This window comes from Crocuta crocuta, unplaced genomic scaffold (genome assembly GCF_008692635.1).
Source record: "Crocuta crocuta isolate KB4526 unplaced genomic scaffold, BGI_CrCroc_1.0 scaffold48, whole genome shotgun sequence".
In the NCBI taxonomy this organism is placed as follows: Eukaryota; Metazoa; Chordata; class Mammalia; order Carnivora; family Hyaenidae; genus Crocuta; species Crocuta crocuta.
Genome location: NW_027533089.1, coordinates 9,201,546 through 9,217,504, shown reverse-complemented (window position 1 = coordinate 9,217,504; position 15,959 = coordinate 9,201,546). Strand labels below are relative to the sequence as shown.

At 39.3% G+C, this 15,959-nt stretch overlaps 1 protein-coding gene and 1 pseudogene across 3 annotated transcripts in view; one reads left to right on the top strand and one right to left on the bottom strand.

The window, feature by feature from the left end:
• Positions 1-13,815, bottom strand: part of LOC144216653 (small ribosomal subunit protein uS2 pseudogene) — a 31,009-nt pseudogene extending 17,194 nt beyond the window's left edge.
• Positions 13,816-14,260: 445 nt separating this feature from the next.
• Positions 14,261-15,959, top strand: part of FNBP1L (formin binding protein 1 like) — a 114,245-nt gene continuing 112,546 nt past the window's right edge. The window contains exon 1 of one of the 3 annotated variants that reach the window (XM_077746037.1): positions 14,261-14,682. In XM_077746037.1, coding sequence (XP_077602163.1) covers positions 14,659-14,682 — 24 coding nt within the window. In that variant the 5' untranslated portion in view covers positions 14,261-14,658. The remainder of the gene's footprint in view (positions 14,683-15,959) is intronic. The other 2 variants (XM_077746035.1, XM_077746036.1) reach the window with 2 other exon arrangements.

The following is a 15,959-nucleotide window of genomic DNA, read 5'->3' as shown; positions in this document are numbered from 1 at the left end:
TCAGAAGTCCAAAGTCAATCTCCCTGGGCTAACTCAAGGTGTTGGTAGGGCTGGTTCTTTCTGGAAGCTCCAGGGGAGAATGTTTCTTTGCCTTCTAGCTCTTGAGGCTGCCTGTATCCTGATCCCATTCCCCATCCTCACAGCCAACAGCATAGCCTCTTCCAATTTCTTTCTTTCTTTCTTTTTTTCNTCAATTCTGTTCCATTGGTCTTTGTGTCTGTTTTTGTGCCAATACCCCACTGTCTTGATGATGACAGCTTTGTAGTGCATCTTCCAATTTCTTTCTCTGTTTTCTGCTTCATCATCACCTCGTCTTCTGTCTGACTGACTCTATTGCGTCTCTCTTGTAAAGATGTTAGTGATTACACTGGGCTAACTTAGATAATCAGGATAATCTCCCCATTTTAGGTTCCTAAACTTAATCACAACTTCAAAGTAACTTTTGCCCTATAAGGTAACATATTCACAAGTTCTGGGGAATAGGACATGACATTTTTGGCAAGTCATTATTCAGCCTGCTGAACCCTTCTAGGTAATCACTGTAAGGAAAAAAATGAAAACATGTATTTACACACATGCTGTTACACAAATGTTCATAGCAGCTTTATTAGTAATATTTACAAATAGGCTGCTGGTAAGTCAAGTGAATCAAAACATCAATCAACATGTATGGATAAACAAATTGTAGGATACCCACACAATGGGACACTAAATAGTAAAAAAGAATTAACAATTTATTTAGCAACAATAAAACTTTCTTTTTAAAAAATGTTTACTTATTATTTTTTAAATGTTTATTTGCTTTTTGAGAGAGAGAGAGAGGGACAGAGTACGAGCTGGGGAGAGGCAGAGAGAGAGGGAGTCATAGAATCCAAAGCAGGCTCCAGGCTCCGAGCTGTCAGCACAGAGCCTGACGTGGGGCTCGAACCCACAGACAGTGAGATCATGACCTGAGCCGAAGTCAGACACTTAAGTGACTAAGTCCCCCAAGCACCTATATTTATGTAGAGAGATGAGGGGAAGGGAGAAAGAGAGACTGAATCTCAAGTAGGGTCTGTGCTATTAGCAGCTCAATCCCAAGAAACATGAGATTGTGACCTGAGCTGAAATCCAGAGTCGAATGCTTAACTTACTCAGGCACCCCGATATAGCAACAATATGCATGAATTCAAAATAATTGCAGAGTAAAAGGAGTACAACAGTGAAGAGTACATGCATCATGATTCTGTTTATGGAAAATTCTAGAAAACTTAAATTAATCCATAATGATAAGAAGCAAATCAATGGATGCCTAGGGAAAGAGCAGGATAGAGTGAGGAATTTTGGGTTCCAAAGGGTCATGAGAGAATTTTTGGGGGTGATGAATATATTCATTTCTTGACTGTTGGGATTAAAACCTGGGATTGTGAGTAACTTGTTCTGTGAGTGTTCTTCAAGACGAGCAAACATTTCTAATAAATGTTAACTGACAAATGAGCGATGTCTTACAATATGAGTAGTATGATACCAAATGTCACATGATCGATCACAATTGAGCCAATGGTTCTTGAAATTTACTTTGATATGTAAGTGCTTTGAATTAAAAGTGCGTTTCTGGAACAAATTATGCCTGCAAACTAATGTTTTACGGCATATATATCCCTTTAAATATGTGAAGTTTATAACAGGTCAATTATACCTCAATGAAACTGTCATACAAGCAAACAAAAAGCCAATTTATTAGTTTGTCTGGATTAATCATAACGTAAGGGGTTGGGGCATTTTGCTGGAGGTGGACCTGTGTTCATCTTGGTTTCTTAGTCATCATACTGGATTTGATGAAATACAGAAGAAATATAACCGAAACTTCCTCTTTTCCAAATTCCCTCTATTTTTCAGTTTTCCATGGAAATTATTGAAATCCACCAAAGGGTGCCAGTTATCTTAAAGCTTCTTTCCAAAGATTCTGCCTAGGGAAAGTCTTCTTTGCTTTCAAAAATATCTAGTTAATACTTGAGGTGCAAAAGTGCTTATTCTCACCTAGAATTCTCACCTAAGCCTCCTCTACCTTTCTCGTTTAGTGGTAGATTTCATCACAGCATATATATCTTCTAGGTCAGATTATAGCAACATGCCACCTAGGCCTTTGCTTTCCAAATTCCCACTGAAAAGCTAAGGTTCAAGTAGAATGCTTTAAGGAATATATTAATCCAATGTTTTGTACTGAGCACTGCTTATTCCAAGAATTGAATTACACATATTAAGTCTATTTCTCCTTTTGGATTTTCCTGGTAACAGAAATATATATTGTTGCTGCCTAATATTTTCCACACTAAGTAGGCTGTAATCTGTAAGGTCTGTAGAGTATGGTCAGGAGGCAGAATAAAAATTGGAAAAGGGTTATGAAATTCTGACACAAAGAAACGGAAATTTCGGTTTTATTCTATATTTAACAGTCTTAAGTGAATGTCCTAATATCTACATCATGTCCTAACATCTATATATCCTAACATTACATCTAATTTCTACCTCATGTCCAAATATTTGCCTAATATTTGTAAGTAATAAATTACAGAAAAGCAGACCTACAAACTGTAGCAAAGTCAATGTTCTGTTGCTCACTGCAGGGACAGGTTCTATTTGCTTCTATATAATGCAACATTCTCACCATTAGATGGCAGTCAAAACTAAGGTAACGATTAAACTCCCCTACCTTACGTTTAATGATTTGTGGAAGTTTAACTTCTATTATTCAGTGGACAAATTTCTGAAAAGTTCTATGAAAATTGTAAGACATTATAAATGATCCAACATTCTTTTTTGGAAAGCAGAATTATTTTACAAGGCGAATAAGTACCCCTGAGGTGCCTGGACGGCTCAGTCAGTTTAGCGATCAACTCTTGATTTTGGCTTAGGTCATAATCCCAGGGTTATGGGATCAAGTTCCGTGCTGGGAGCCTGCTTAAGATTCTCTCTCTCCGCCAGCACGTGCTCACTCTCTCTCTCTCCCAAATAAATAAAATAAAATATTTTTAAAAAGGTAAATAAGTACTCCTAAGTGATCAGCTTTTTTCTTTTAAAAATTAGCTTTCTAAAAATTGAAGTGCAACACATATACAAATGCACAAATCTAAGCACCTCATTTGAAGCATCATCACAAAATTGAAACACCTTATACAAGCATCACCCATCTAAAGTGAATACCAGCATCTCAGAAGACTCTCTTGTACTTCCTCCTAATCATCACCTTCTTCGTCTCCCCAGAGATTACCATTTTGCTGACTTCCAACATTATAATTTAGGTTCTCCTGTTGTTTTTTTTTGTTTTTTGTTTTCTTAAAATTTTTTAAATGTTTTATTTATTTCTAGGCGAGAGAGAGAGAGACAGTGTGAGCAGGGGAGGGTCAGAGAGAGAGGGAGTCACAGACTCTGAAACAGGCTCCAGGCTCTGAGCTGGCAGTCAGCACAGAGCCCGACGCGGGGCTCGAACCCATGAACCGTGAGATCATGACCCAAGCGAAAGTCGGACGTTTAACCGACTAAGCCACCCAGGCGCCCCTAGGTTCTCCTGCTGTTATAGATTCCTTTTGTCTGGCTTCTTTCACTTAATATTTTTGTTACTTTTGCTTGTAGTTATATTTCATTCTTTTTCTTTGTGGTAATTATTTTATTACATGAATATTCCTTTATTTCTCCATTCTACAACTGAAGGAAATTTGGGGTATTTCCAGTATTTAACTGAATAATTGCTGCTATGAACGTCCTTGTACATGTCTTTTGGTACACAGATGAATGTGTTCATTTTGGAGATATATTAGGAGTAGAATTTTGGGGTCAATACAGTATGTGATTGATATTGCCAAATAGTTTCTCAAAGTTCCACCAGTGTGTGAGAATTTGCACTGTTCCATGTTTTCATCAACCTTTGGAGTTGTCAGGCTTTCAAATTTTAACTATTTTGACAGACATGTAGTAATATTTCATTGGTGGTTTTAATGTACATTTCTCTGATATCTAATAAGATTAAACACTTTTTAATATGTTTGTAGACTACTTGAATATTTTCTTTTTTGCTTTTAGTAATCTCTACACTCTAAAAAGTACTTTTTGATAAATTTTAATGAATGCCAATTTACCAATTTTTTTCCTTTATGGTTAGTGCTTTTTTGTATCCTGTTTAATACACTTGTGCTAATATCACATCATGAAGATAATCTCTATGATATGTTCTAGGAGCTTCACTATATTAATTTTCATAGTTAGATCTAAAATCTACCTAAGATTGAATTTTATGTATTGGTCAAGATACATAATACAAGATACGGGGTAGCGGTCAAATTTATTTTTTCCATATGGGTATGCAGTTGATTGAGCACCTGGGTGTTTTTATGTTCAGGTTTTTTAAAGCCATATCAAGTTTGTTTAAAGTAGAGCTAAGTTCATTATTTGATAGAATTCTTCTGGGAAAAAAAGTCATTAAAAAATCCCATTGGAATCCTTTCATATACAGGCAAAACCTGTTACATGTTTTGACAAAACCTGAACACATTTGATTATAATAGGGGATGATTTCATCATTATCCAAAATGCAGTGCACGCATTTTCTGGGAGTTTAAAACTCTTCTTTCTTGGGGGAATTTAAAAGATAAACAATTTGCTTGAAGTGAAGCAGATTATATAGGCTTAGAGATGATCCTCATGACACTTCAAAATCAATTAATCAACCTTAAAGCCAGTATTAATCTGCCTTGTGACTGATCTGATCCAAACCTGAGAAGATGTTACTGTCAAGCTGGGGAAACATGAACACATTCTACAGTTAGAAAACAAATTCCATAATATGAAATCAAGTGTTTCCTCTTTTACCTCTTCATTGTAGGCTTGTAAAAGATTAAACAACAACAGCACAGCCATGAATCTTCCCCAGAAATTTAAAAAATAAGATTTGTAATTTAAAATACCTGATTGTGTGGTTTTGAACAAGAGGTGTTGTATCCTAAAATTATTTCTGTAGTTTACAACTTTTATATTTGAATGTAAATTAACTTGTTTACTACTTCTTAAAGTTTATGATGATATATTCTCATAGATGGCCTTATCTAGCTGTCTTTCTAAGTCTTGCCAATACATTAAATACATTAAACTGTGTTGTTTGATTAATTATATTATATGCTTACAGGTATAATTCTTTAGGAAAACAACAAATAGAAAAAGATAAAATGTTTAGATTAGAAATTTGGGAGTCACAATTGAATTGGCTTTCTCCCTACTTCAAACAAAATCATCATTAAGCTTGCTTCCTTTTTGTTGATTATTCACTCTTTAATAAGATAAGCACTTAACTCATCTCTATTGATCTTTTGCTAGGAAAGTGGCAGTCATAGTTGCTTTGGTTTTTCTGAATTCTTTTTATTAATTTTTAAAGAGTTTCTTTTAGCTTGTACTCTGAACAATAACTAATATAGCTTTTATGCACAATTTCTAAACAACTTTCAAGTTTAAGAGAATTTATTAATTTTAAAGAATGTACAAAAAGTCTGTGCATTTTACAAATCTAAAATAATTAGCTCCTGCCAATCCTTTTTCTGTATAAAAAAGAGTCTAATTAAGAAAACATTATTTTATAAATAATTTTCATTTTAAGATTTCCTTAAATCACATTTTAATGCTAGTTTGCTGGCAATTTGGAAGCAAATAAGAATGGTATAGAGGCATTTGATGTAAAAGAATCTGAAAATCAATCCTAGAAATATGACTTACTTATATCTATTGTCAACTTTAAAGCTATGTAGAAAGTGAATTTTGTTTTGTTATTTGAGAACCTTTGATTTTCATTGATTAGATATTAATTGTGTACCTGTTCTATGCCAGGAATAATCCTGAGCTCAAAGGAGATGGACAAATAAAAAGACTATTTGAATGATCTGTTTAGATGTAGCTACTGAGCACAATAAGAACATACCAAGGAGCACTAAGTACAATGTCAGGAGAGGAAAAAAGAGGGAAAGGAATATTCACAAAAGGCTTCTCAGACCCACCATGTTAGATGAGTCCTCGAGAATGTGTAAGAGTTAACCAGATGGAGAGGCACACATGCACCGAGGCATGATAGTGTACCCAGGGAGTCATGGAACTCAGTGCAGTTGGATATGGCTAGAGCTTAGGCATAATGGCGGAGTGGTAGGAGACAAATGGAAAGGTAGTTCGAGGCTATATTGTGAAAGTTCTTGGATGTTGGCAAAATTCACAGTTCACATGTTTCTTTTTGTTAAAAATGTCAACTTAAGGATTTTAAGATCTGGATGCTTGAAACCAACAAAATATTTAGTTTTATCAAGGAAAATTTTGAATTACCCCCTTCCAGAGAATAAGTGAAATAGCCATAATGACCTCAGAAATTACCCAATTCGGAGGTTGAGAAAGATCTCCAAGAAGCCCTGGGACTGCTATTAATAGAAAACCAGACATTATTTTCTACAATATGGGTTCATAATAATGGCTAGAGTTGTTTTTGTGAATGAAATCAAATGCGTGGCCTAAATTGTGCTATAGTCATATAATTTGTGGCATTCCTTTCCCCTGAACACAACGGACCAGAGATAGAACACTAAAAAAGAGAAATATTTTTTTCCCCTCAGATTATATATTTGCCCATAAAAAAGTCTTCACTGCCAAATTTGCTGAAATGGTGGAGATGGGACATTATTTCTTCAGGTTCAACCATTGGAGAATGACTCAGGCAGTGCTCTAGCACACTCAGCTGGGGCCAGTGGACTAATTCCTGAAGAATTATAGTCTGTGAACACTGAATGACATTTGCTGGGTAGTGGGTAGGCTGAGGTAAATTGTGAATAGGTGGGGCTGTCTCCTTGAACCAGGCTAGGCAAAGTTCTATGATGCCAGAACACTAGGAAGAGTTTCCAGGGGTGGCAGGGCCTTGCTACTCCTGGCCTCCCCCTTTAGAAGTACAGAAAAGGCAGGTTATTTCTTAGAGGTTAAGCAAGTGCTCAATTACCCCACTGTGTATTCAAGAGGCCAAAAACATTAATTAGGAATCCATTTTCCTGAGCTTTCAACTTGAACACTGAGCAGTTTCCTGCCTCCCCATTCCTCTGTGTGGACTGGTTTGACTCACTCCCCATCAGTTTTAAACAGAATCTCTCCAGCGTGGCTTGAAGTGAGTCATTCATCTCCTCAGTCTTTCCCAGGAGATACAAAGGATGGTATCTGTGTGAGTGTGGACTGTGTGTGTTTGTGTTTGTAGTTTTTTAGGCAAATGGTATAGAGCAGCATGTGTATGATTTAGATGAATAATTAAAATACATCGTGGAGTTTAAAAATAGCAAATGTGCCTACATACAAATATCATGGCCCAGCCACTGGAAATTAAGAAATTCTGACTTAATAGGCCTAGAGTGAGGCCTAGGCACTGTTGTTATTTTTTAATTCTAAACTCTTATTAAATAGGTAAAAAGTGGGCAGTGTAATAAAATTAAAATAAAATAATGTAATAAATTATTTTCAAATAAAATTGGAAATAGTGCAAAAGAGTGGTAATGAAAAATGAGGTTTCTCACAGCAGTCTCCTATTTCCCCTCTCCAGAGGAACCCCCTACTTCCAGTTTCTTGTGTGTCCTTTGAGAGGTATTTTGTGCATATAAACTCACAGTAAAAAGTTCATCTTTAGGTGAAAAGTGATCGCATCTTCTCCCCACTGTTCTGAACCTTCTCAGGCACAACTTTTTTAAAACTCTCCAAGAAACAAATTTTTCATTAAGAGCCACAGATAAAAGCTGTTCTCAGAAAATGTCGTAGACATATCTATCAAAAATCTTTCACAGTTAACTTCAGGTATTCACCAACACCCTCAAACCCATGACTGAAATTCATGGCTAAGAGTTTCTTACCCAAGGTGTTTAATCTAAGATTATCCTGAATACTTAGTGTTGCTGGATAAAATACAAGATGTTCAGGTAAACTCAAATTTGAAATTTCAGATAGACAACAAAAAATTTTTTAGTATACCTATGTCCCATTTACTATTGGCAATATCAGACATTCAAATTTAACTGGAAGTCCTATATTTTTATATGCTAAATCTGGCAACCCTACCGAAAAAAAAATTTCTGTAAATGTTTGTTTATTTTGAGAGAGACAGAGAAAGTGTGAGCTGAGGAAGGGCAGAGGGAGAGAGAGAAACCCAAGCAGTGTGAAGCCTGACACAGGGCTTCATCTGAAAATGGTGAGATCATGACTTGAGCTGAAATCAAAGCCAGATACTTAGCTAACTAAGCCACCCAGGTGCTCCCAGAAAATTTTCATTTATTGGAAGCTGTTACAGCTAATTCTCTCTAGAATGTCTTGTATTAGAGATGGTCTAGATTATAACTATAGGACAAGGCTCTGCAAGATAAAGTCAGATTTTAATAGTTTAACCAGAAATTGTTTATCTGCTGGCTTATTTCAAAAGAAGTGGCTTTAACTTGCTCTTTTATTTAGAGGATAAAACTGTATTGTTACAATGCAATGGTTGTTAAAATTAAAAATACATTTAGTTTACATATGGATTATCTTACTCTGAAAGAAATTAAAGTATCTAAAATCTAGGCAGTTTTGGTCCATAAAATGAACACTAAAATTTTAGCTAATTGGGTTTGGACAAGGATGAAGAGAATCAGCTTTTAAATCATCTTTATGATTAACAAAAATAATATTAAACATTGACTCGTAGGTAGCATAAAATCCTGACATGGAGGATGTGAAATTGTTATTTATTTATGACTTTTCAAGTAAATCAATAACATGTTATAGTAAATATCAAATGACAAAGACTTACAAACATTAGAATCCTAATAGGAAGAAAGTAGGATTACCATAATAGGTATGATTCTGTTACACAGGAAATGAAGAAAAAATGACAATGTTAGACCTTGAGTATCCCAAATACATCTGAATGGAGTTAATGAAATTAAATTTTATCATTCCATTACAGAATTTTCTCACCTAGTCACTAAAGGTAAATTTTCATTTCCTTCAATGTTAATCTGCATAGGGTTTCAACAATGGGTGCTGATGCTTAAGGATTAGTTCCTCAAAGGAAAAAACAGCCCTGCTTTATAGCATTTACCACTTCCATGGTGTAAATAGTTTCACTGTGACTGGTACCAAGCTAACATTTTTAACAATCTGTTTGCAAAAGTTCTGAAAACTTAACAATCAGCTTTTTTTAGCTTGTAAAAGCCAGTTTATTTCTATAAGTGTATATGATATACCAATTGGGTTTCATAGAAAGAAACTAGAGAACTAGGTGTTCTTTTTCTTAATTGATGTGTGTGTGTGTGTGTGTGTGTGTGTGTGTTTTAATGTTTACTTTTGAGAGAGAGAGAGGGTGATAGTGGGCAAGAGGCAGAGAGGGAGACACAAAATCCAAAGCAGGCTCCAGGCTCCAGGCTCTGAGCTGTCAGCACAGAGCCAGATGTGGAGCTTGAACTCATGAACCTCAAGATCATGACCTAAGCCGAAGTTGGACACTTAACTGACTGAGCCACGCATATGCCCTACTGATGTGTGTATTTTTAAATTTGTCAACACAGGCAACCCTCCCACTCCCCAAACAAAAACAAGTGAATGCTTTAAGAGCTGAGTTAATGGAAATTTTGAATGGGTTTGGAAAGGTGCAATAATCACCTGAAGAAATTTGTAACTTTTGTTATACCAAGGCTCCTGACTCTAAAGAGAATTTAAATAAATACGTAATTGCTTTTAAAGCCATTCAGTTCTGTAATAGCTAGTGGGAAAGAATCAATCATCATAGAGAAGTGGAAATGAGTTACTTCTTTAAATAAATCTATTCCATTTGATTTACACAAAATTTTCTTTTTTTACTTTTTTCTTTTTGCTAAATTTCATTAGAGCAATTATATGAAATGCTTTAACTAGATTCAGTAATGGAGAACAGAATCCTCAAAGACAAAATAGTAGGTGGTATTCTTTTCTTTTTCTTCAGTGAGCCACTTTAAACTATTCTCTTGAAGTTTTGAATTTCTTCCAACCCTTGGTTAGGAAAACTGGCAGTTCAGAAAGCAGTGATGACTATTAACTAGTCAGTGCCATTCTTCCTTCAGTTGGCATAGATCTGTATTCTGGTATGATCCAGTTTCTGGTGTGGTGTTCCATTTGAAGCATTAAGACGGAGGTGCAAAGTACAGTGTCTTGGTATTCTAACTAAAATAGTTTAAGCGTGATTGTTCTGGCCTACCTATGTAGATAATGATTCTATTTGTGGACACTTGTTGCTATAGTTTTAAGACATAAATCTTAAGTTATTTAAATAACAAAAAGGGAGTTGCTATTGTTTACGCTAGAGATTTCCTTTCAATAGTGGAAATTCTATATGATTAGTAACATTTTATCGTTGGGACATTGGTACATATATGCTAAGAAAAGCTTTCTGTATTCCAAGTGTTGATATAAAGTTTTATTTTTTCTTTGAAAACACTTTCCAATAAAGTGCTAGAGACATTACTAATTTTATATATGGAATAAATTTTTTAAAAAATGAAATTTATTCATTTGTTATTTCTGGGAGAGAGAGTGAGAACCAGCGGGGGAGGGGCAGAGAGAGAGAAAGAGAGAAAGGGAGAGAGGGAGAGAGAGAGATAAACATAGAATCTGAAGCAGGCTCCAGGCTCCAAGCCGTCAGCACAGAACCTGACGTGGGGCTTGAACTCATAGCTGTGAGATCATGACCTGAGCCAAAGTCAGATGCTTAACTGACTGAGCCACTCAGGCATCCCTTAGAATAACTTTTGCAAAAATTTAATTTTAAGACAAGAGATTGATGTATGGTTGGAGGTTGTTGATGCATTTGGACTAGTAAATTACTCTATATTCCAGAATACAGCAGTGAACAATTATCATTCACAATCTGATTTAATTAGGGAATTCATGCAGGGAAATTTTGAAACTGGAAGGGGCATTGGTTAAATGTTTATAACCAAGAAACTGTAAAAAGAACTTACATTTGAATTACTACAAGATAAAAATACACAAAATGTAACACTTCAATGGCTTATCTTAGAGCAGAGTTCAAACATATGCTTGAAGAGAAAATTAATTCAATAAAAATTATTTTTCATAGTTAATAAAAAGATACAGTGTAATAATTAAATTTTTTTTAATGTTTATTTATTTTTGAGAGATGGAGAGACAGAGCGTGAGCAGGAGAAGGGCAGGCAGAGGAGACACAGAATCTGAAGCAGGCTCCAGGCTCGGAGCTGTCTGCACAGAGCCCGACACGGGCCCCAAACTCACAAACCTTGAGATCATGACCTGAGTTGAAGTCGGCCATCTAACCAACTGAGCCACCCAGGCACCCCTGTAATAATTTTTAAAATTGTTAATGAGCCTGTGTAATTTGAGCTCTTTCAAGTTTACTCAGTAGAGTGGTTTCATTGCAAAAATATGTGGAGAAAGCTAGAATATTATTTTCTCAATTCCTTCTTACTGCTGATTACATTATAAAATATTATGAAACAGAAGCTCTGTGGTAATGGGTTACCAAAATAGGTCAAGTAGCAAAAAGGTCTAAGATAATTGGCTTGACAAAATTTTTTATCCCTTAAGGATGCAAAATATGGGGGCCACCTGGGTGGCTCAGTCGGTTAAGCATCCGACTTCGGCTCAGGTCACGATCTCACGCCTTGTGGGTTGGAGCCCCTCGTCGGGCTCTATGCTGACAGGCTCAGAGCCTGGAGCCTGTGTTCGGATTCTGTGTCTCCCTCTCTCTCTGACCCTCCCCTGCTCGTGCTGTCTCTCTCTCTCTCTCAAAAATAAATAAAAAAAATTAAAAAAAAACTGATGCAAAATATGATTTGGGGGTAGCATCCGAAGTAAAATAATAGTAGACCGCTATTATACTAAAAAGATTTTGCTTTCAAGATGCTAAAAGTTATGTTTTATCTTTTTTAATGATGTTTTTGAACTGCTCACAAAATGCCTTGTTATGGGTCCATAATAATAAATCTTACATATATGAATAAACACCCAGTAGATTATGCCCCAAATCAACATTTTTATAAACTGCCATGCCAATAATATATATTTGTGTGTGACTATGCATGTGTGTATAAAACACCTCTGGATATTTGTTAGCGAAAATGTGCCTATATTGGGGCTCCTGAGTGGCTCAGTTGGTTAAACATCCGACTTTGGCTCAGGTCATGATATCACGGTTGGTGGGTTCCAGCCCCGCGTTGGGCTCTGTGCTGACAGCTAGCTCAGAGCCCGGAGCCTGCTTCAGATTCTGTATCTCCCTCTCTCTCTGACCCTCCCCTGCTCATGCTGTCTCTCTCTCTCTCTCAGTAATAAATAAAACATTAAACAAAAGTTAAAAAAAATTAAATGTGCCTATACTATTTTAGAGATTCATTAATAAAAGGAATACTTTGGAAGCTGATGAATTTTTATTAGTTTTATAATAAAATATAACACAAAATATTCTTTTGTTGTGAAATTTTCACTTTTTAATTATTTTTGCTTAAAGACTGTTGAAGTAAATAATGAATTCTAAAATCATGATAAAATTTTGTAAGTTATAGTTACTTAAAAGAGATGATCAATTTAAGTTGGTTTTTTGAATTATGTTTTAATTTTATACTAATGTAGGATAGTGGAAATTTTCTGGGAATTTTTGGCCAAAAATCTAACTTTCTGAAAAGAAATGAATTGCTCTAAGTGTGCAGTTCTGTTGAGAAACTTTGGGAGAAGAAAAATGGTCAGGTAGGAGATAAGACTTTATGTTCATTTGGGGACTTGTGTAAACAGTATGGTTAAGGATGATCTTCAATGTGAATGGTAGATTATTTTATTTTTTAAAGGGAAAGCATACAATTTTGGCTTAAATTATGCTCCATGTGTCTTAACTTTCATGAGAATACCTAGATACAGTAAACCTTAGTATTGGAATGGTTCTGAATAATGAGACAACCATTTAATATATTTTCCACTACTAATAAATCTTACTTGTGATTGCTAAATGCATTCATGATGTCTAGGGAGTAAGAGGGAGAGGGGAAATGGATAGCAGCATTAGGTGATACCATTAACAATGAAAATTCTATTTGAAATACAGGCAGTATAGAAAAATATTGGAAAGATAAAACGTTCAGTCAGTGCCTCACAGACTTTTCACTGCATGGCATACTTAAGCATTTAACATTTGGCCATTGGAAGAGATTATTTATATGCTTAAAGCTGGATTCAGAGAAGGGAGGCAAGGATTCAGCAAGAATGATGGCCTGTCAGGAAGGCACAATTAAGGCACAATTACTTGCCTTAAGTCCAAGAGGGATCACACAGCTAGGCAGGGACTAGGATTGAAGCGGAACAGACTGGGGCACCTGAGCAGGCAGTTTAAGGGGAGGAGTTTCAAATGCTGACACTCCGGTTTGGAGAATTTACAGACACTCAGCTGTCACGACATCGAGGAGCACTGTACTAGTGACTGGATTGAAGGGTGTGTATGTGTTTAGGAGACAATTAATGCGAAAGCATATGTTAGTAGTTGCTAAGTGTATTTGGTATCTAATGGTACCCGCCAAACTGGATGACTGCAGTTAATGATTGCTCACAAAGGCCGGGAAGTAATCCCCAGAGGAAAAAGGAAATGGTGGATCTGCCTCCAAGATTCCCATGTTCTGAGTGAGAGGTATCTGAAGTTCCAATACGCTCTCTGCTCTACCGGGGAGGAATCTGGTTCCCGCCCAACCCCAGGGACGAGGCGCCCTTTCCCCAGCTGGGTCTAGCTCGGTTCCTGCAAGTGATAACGCAGCTCATATTGGTCCATGTCTTTCATCTCTTGTTATGGCAAGAAAATGAATGCTGAAAGATCTGCCTCTTATGATTTCCTGGCAGAAGTTATAAAATTAAAATGTTTTATTAAAAACAAAATCGGGGCACGTTGCATTCACATTTGACGTTCAACCTCTACACATTTCGATGATTCCCAAGATCACCTTTACCAATCAAGATTTAAAAAAAATAAGTAAAACACAAATCTCCGACTATGTAAACCCAAGGATTTTTAAGAGGTTTCTATGTCAGGATTTCTCCCAGGTCTGGAGGAAGCGAGAGGAAGGAAGGGAGGGTGACTGGAGTTGCCTCATCTAAAAGGGTCTCAGGGGAGAGAAGGGAGGTGGACGCCTTTCCCTTCTCTCCCTTTCCACCTTGGAGACAGAGATGAGAGTGGCGGCGGCGGCGGCGGGACTGTCCGAACCCCAAGCTGCAGGCAGGAAGAGACCTAGCGCGAGAGCCAAACGGGTTGGGAGACCCTCTGGCGAGGGACTCCGCCGGCTGAGGCCAAGCAAGCGCGGGTCCGCCGCGATCCCAGGGTGCATCGCGCCCCGCCCCCTCCCATCTCCGCGTCCCGCCTCCCCTCGGCCCGGGCCCCCTCCCTGCCAGCTCCGGGAGGCGGGGACGCGGCGTCGGCGGCGGCGGCTTCTCCTGTCTAGTCTTTCTCACTCACAAGGGAGCCCGGCAGTGGCGGCACCTTCGGAGGCACAGTCGTGGAGCCGCAAGCCCGTCGGCCAGCCAGCGGGAGGTCGGACACACTAGGGACAGAGCCGACAGACGGACGGACAGCAGAGCAGCCAGACGGCCGGAGTCGCCTCAAGTTCCGCCATGAGCTGGGGCACGGAGCTGTGGGTGAGTCCGATAGAGGGGCTCCCAGCGCGGACTCCACAGCGCGCGAGGGGCGCGGGCTGGGCAGGCGCAGCTGACCGTCGGCGGCCAGAGCGCTTCGGGCTGTTCCCGCCCCAGGCGCTAGCGGAGGGCGNCGGCGGAGCTGAAGGCAGCGCCTTGGACGGCCGGGGGAGCGAGCGGCCCGTGGGCTCCCGCGTCCGCCGCCATCCTCTCCCTTTCTCCGTCGCTCCTTCGCCTTCACTTTCCGACGCCTGGCTCCCTGCCGGGCCGCGCTCCTCTCCCTTTGTATCTCCCCGCCCGGAGGCAGGGGAGGGGGCCCATTGTCCCAAAGGGGCGCTGTTCCCCGACGGGGAGGGGGCCCACTGCGGCCCCCCAGCCTGGGCTAGGGTCCCCGGGGCGAGGGCGTCGCCGGGCCGGGACTGCGCGGGGAGCCTCGAGGCGCCGCCCACCGCCCTCGCCCCAGGTAGGGGGAGCCTGGCTGCTTTGTTCCGAGCCCGGCCTCCGGCCAGCCAGGCCCAGCCCACACGCCCATGTCCCTCTCCCAGTCTGTGTGCCCCGGACCCGCGCGTAGCTTCGGGGATTCGGGCTGGTGCATTCCCAGCTGCTACCTTGGGCTGGGGTGGGGGGGGTGGGGTTGGCTTTTGGGATCTGAATTAAATTGATGGGTCGACGGGGAAGCCAATTTTGCCAAAAGGAGCGTAGGGCTTCCCGATTGCTTTACTTCCCCTTCCGCTGTTCTTTATTCTCACTCGTCTCCCCCTTTTCTCTTTCCTGCTTGTCTTTCTTGGGCACTGAAGGCTGCAGACAATGCCCAATACTGGCCAAGGTGCGGGTGGACTGTAATACATCGGAGAATTCGCTCGCGACGCAGCTTCGGAAGGGTGGAGGTGTGGAGGGCAGTGATTTTTCAGGTGCAGCGGGCAGTGATTTTTCAGGTGCAGCGGAGGGACCTGGGCGTGGGGGCGCTGTCCTGAGAGCTGCCTGGCCTCAAGCCCCTCCCCTTTTTATCTCACCTGTGCACATTTTCCGTGCCTTTTGTTATCGAGGATCTCGTGAAACCACTGCAGAGAAAAGGGGGAAAGAACTTTTTTGTCTTTAAAGGAGCAGTTTGGTTGGGAATGAAGGTAGATCGGTTAATTGAAGGGCGAAATGCTTTCTTACATTATTTTTCACAGGCTGGGAATCTTAGAACTGAGAGAGGCTTTAGAGTTCATCTAGTTGAACACGTAGCCAGCCTTGGAATCTCCTGCAGCATTCAGGCCAAGTGTTTGCCCAGTCTG